We start from the raw sequence: 3,583 nt of genomic DNA on the forward strand, positions 1-3,583 counted from the left end.
TCTCAGAGTCTTCCAACGTTTTCTTCTATAATTTAAACATGAATATAGCTGATTATCCGTTTACAGGCATGGCAGGCTAATGTATCAAAAGGCATTTTTTTCTGCGATCGTAGGATCAACTTTTTTTCTTTTCTTTTTTGCAATTATTTGAGCATTACCTACTGTTTACTTGCACTTTGTCCAGAACAAGTTGTGGAGAGAGAGAGAGAGAGAGAGAGAGAGAGAGAGAGAGAGAGAGAGAGAGAGAGAGAGAGAGAGAGAGAGAGAGAGAGAGAGAGAGAGAGAGAGAGAGAGAGAGAGAGAGAGAGAGAGAGAGAGTGAGAGCGCTAAGCAAACGAACAAGAGCAGCCATAGATCATTCATTTGTAGAGCAGTCATTTGGAGACAAGGTCTTCTGAGAGTGACACGATCAAAGTGGGACAGAAGCATAGCCTTTTAACAAGTGTGTCCCTTTTGTTGTTCCTAACCTCCCTCTCTCTCCCTGTTCCAGACTCCATTGTGATCGGCTTCTGGGTGGGCCTGGCTGTGTTTGTCATCTTCATGTTCTTTGTTCTCACTCTGCTGACCAAGACAGGAGCCCCCCCGCATCAGGAGTGAGTGAGGCAGTGTGCACTCCATGAGAGAGAGCTCAGTTTAATAACAGGACCCTAATACACTACTACTGCACTACTACTACACTACTACCAAATACACTCACACACACACACACACACACACACACACACACACACACACACACACACACACACACACACACACACACACACACACACACACACACCATCACCAAAAAACGCACCCACACACACACACACACACACATTCACAGATTAACACTTTAGACCGTAATGGTAGACAAGGTACACACAAACTAAATTCCACACGAGGACAGGTGGAGGGACTCTGTAGCAGAGAGACAGTCACACATTGCAAGCCTCACTATAGCCCACAGTATGCCCTGCTGGAACAAGAAAGACAACAACCCTGCAGGGTCTGGCCATTGGCAGCGCAGATCCACAGCTTGTCTCTCCCATATTGACTTGTTGATTCACAAAAACAATATAAACTCTGTATAATTATGATTAGCCCGCTCTGTTCTGGCTCCACTACCATTGCCTCCTCACTTTCCTGACGCGCTCTCTCTCTCTCTGTCTCTTTCTCTCTCTCTCTCTCTCTCTCTCTCTCTCTCTCTCTCTCTCTCTCTCTCTCTCTCTCTCTCTCTCTCTCTCTCTCTCTCTCTCTCTCTCTCTCCCTCTCTCCCTCTCTTCCTCCCACGGATCGAGCAGTTTGTCACGCTTTAACAGACTGGTGAAGACGAAACCTGACCTCACAAACTCACCATGCCCTCTTCTAATTGGCTGCGGAGAGCTGTGCTCCCTCTATTATCTCCACCCCAGCGCCCCCACAGCCATATTGAGGTGTTCCATTGGTGTTCCCAACCTGTCACAGAGTCTGTGGTGAGCCACGCACGGGGAGGAGAAAGGCTTGGCATGGCATCGGTGGTGGAAATTGGACCAGAAATAGAGTTATTCCCTCTGCGCACGCCTCAAGGGCAGAGGTGCTGCCTGGGGAGGTTTTTTAAAGTTTGCCAAGGGAGAGGCGCATGTTATCGCTTTTCTCTTCGTTTTGTATTTGCGCTTTTATTTGACTGACCCATTTTAGGGCCAACATCCGGACACAGGAAGGACAGATTACTAAGAATGAAAGAAAACAGGACTCTTCTTATTGTGTTCTCCTTCCTTGAGCGAGGCAACAACAAGCATGATTAAAAACCACAACCTAAGCAAAGCGTAGAGCCTTTCCCCCGAGGTCCTCCCCTCTCCTGACCCCCCGTGTCCCCCGTGTGCCCCCCCTCCCCAGGAACCCTGAGCCCTCGGAGAAGCGGCCCCCGCCCTGGCAGCGCACTGGAGGACTTCCCCCTGCCCGACGACCCGGAGAAGGCCTTCTCCCGCCCCCTGCTGGGCGAACCGCGCTCCTTCTTCCACTTCTACATCAGCGAGGAGCCGCACCCCCAGCACCCTCAGAGGCGGAGCGCTCCGGGGGAGCAGGGGGGCCCGGCCGGGGACCGCCCCAGGACGGGGCCTCAGGCCCGGGGCCGGGGACAGCCCGACGGCCACGGGTTCAGGGGCATCAGCGCCTCGGTGACGGAGAGGGTGGCGGACGAGGAGGAGGAGGAACACGACGACGCCGGGCCTCGGCCAATCGGAGGAGGCGGCAGGGGAACTCGGAGGTCTGCGGACACGGAGGACGCGCTCATGTCCCACTTTGACATCCCCAACTTTGTGAACTCAGAGTCGCCCGGCTCCTCGCTGGGCGACGAGGACCTGTTGATCTGTGAGACCGCCCTCCCCCCCGACAGCCCCCACAGCCGCTCCCAGGTCCTGGAAGCTCACCACTCCATCGCCTGAAGACGCCCAGCCTGGTTTTATCATTTAATTACTCATCAACCCGGTTCACCTCGGTGTTCAAAGAGATACCGAGACGCCTCATATATGCTCCTCCTCCCGTGTTTCTCCAAGGGATATGTATGTAGCCTCTTGCACCTTCTGATGTCTTTGATTGGTTTTCGTTTGCGGCACTCGTAAAATCGGAGTAGCCGAGAGCGGTTGGGATATTTTTGCGAGGACTACAGTATTTGGTTCAAAGGTGCAAAGTTTTATTTCACAGCCTCAAATGGGGAACAACTCTTCAGTAATGATGATTATATTGAGGCCATGGAGGACTTACAGGGGGTGTGGGATAGCTCAGGTGCTTCCTACTGTGAGAGGGCCATTCTATGTTTGGGGGAGCCCGGCTGAATCAGCCTGGGGGGGAAAGGGAGATGTATTTGGCCGTTGGCCTGTTGGTGTCGTCGCTTTTTCCACTGTTTACATTCTGTGTTTATCTGAGGAGCTGGAATCAACTCTCCGCATTTTGCGATGGGAATAAACGTGATGTAAAACAAGTGATTCTCTCAGAGAAACACCAGAACGTGCCAAACGACATGTAGCATCATATAAATATTTAATCTATGTATATATGTATACAATCTGTCTTTTCAGATCTGCGTTTCGTTGGCTACATGAAAACATGTTTATATTCCATCTCTTGAGGTCAGAGATTCGATTACATGGGAATTCATAAAAAATGAATCCATGTTTTCTCTGGTGTAGGCGACCCTTAACACATTTGCTTCTTATTGCCACAGCAAAAGAATGATGCAATTAATGAGATGACAGGGGGAATATAAGAGATGGACCATGTCTTGGGTCATCATCTATTATTGACGTGTCGTCGGCAAACATCAAACCCTGTGCAATGTCTGCCTCCTCTTTTTAATCACCAATTCTCTGTATATGTCTGTTGTACTCTGACAATTACCACACACAACCACAAACAGACACACACACATGCACACGCACACACCAGCAGGTTTATGTAAAGCTAGCTGTGGATCTGATCATATGTAATGTGTGCCTGAATGGCACAGACCTCTTTAGTGATCACCAGAAGGTAATTTTCAGGGAACAAGGCCGTGGTGTATCTTCAATGGATACCGACTGCTCCAACTCCTAATTTGTCTAATAAAAGGTCGTGCTGAGAA

General features: G+C 50.1%; 1 protein-coding gene across 1 annotated transcript in view; it reads left to right on the forward strand.

Moving 5' to 3' along the window:
- Window positions 1–3,583, forward strand: part of LOC132449966 (melanocortin-2 receptor accessory protein 2A-like) — a 4,285-nt gene extending 702 nt beyond the window's left edge. The window contains 3 exon segments of the mRNA XM_060041876.1: window positions 491–593; window positions 1,861–1,893; window positions 1,895–3,583. Of these exon segments, the coding sequence (XP_059897859.1) occupies window positions 491–593; window positions 1,861–1,893; window positions 1,895–2,408 (650 nt within the window). The 3' untranslated portion in view covers window positions 2,409–3,583.

The sequence above is a fragment of the Gadus macrocephalus genome, chromosome 21, assembly GCF_031168955.1.
Source record: "Gadus macrocephalus chromosome 21, ASM3116895v1".
In the NCBI taxonomy this organism is placed as follows: Eukaryota; Metazoa; Chordata; class Actinopteri; order Gadiformes; family Gadidae; genus Gadus; species Gadus macrocephalus.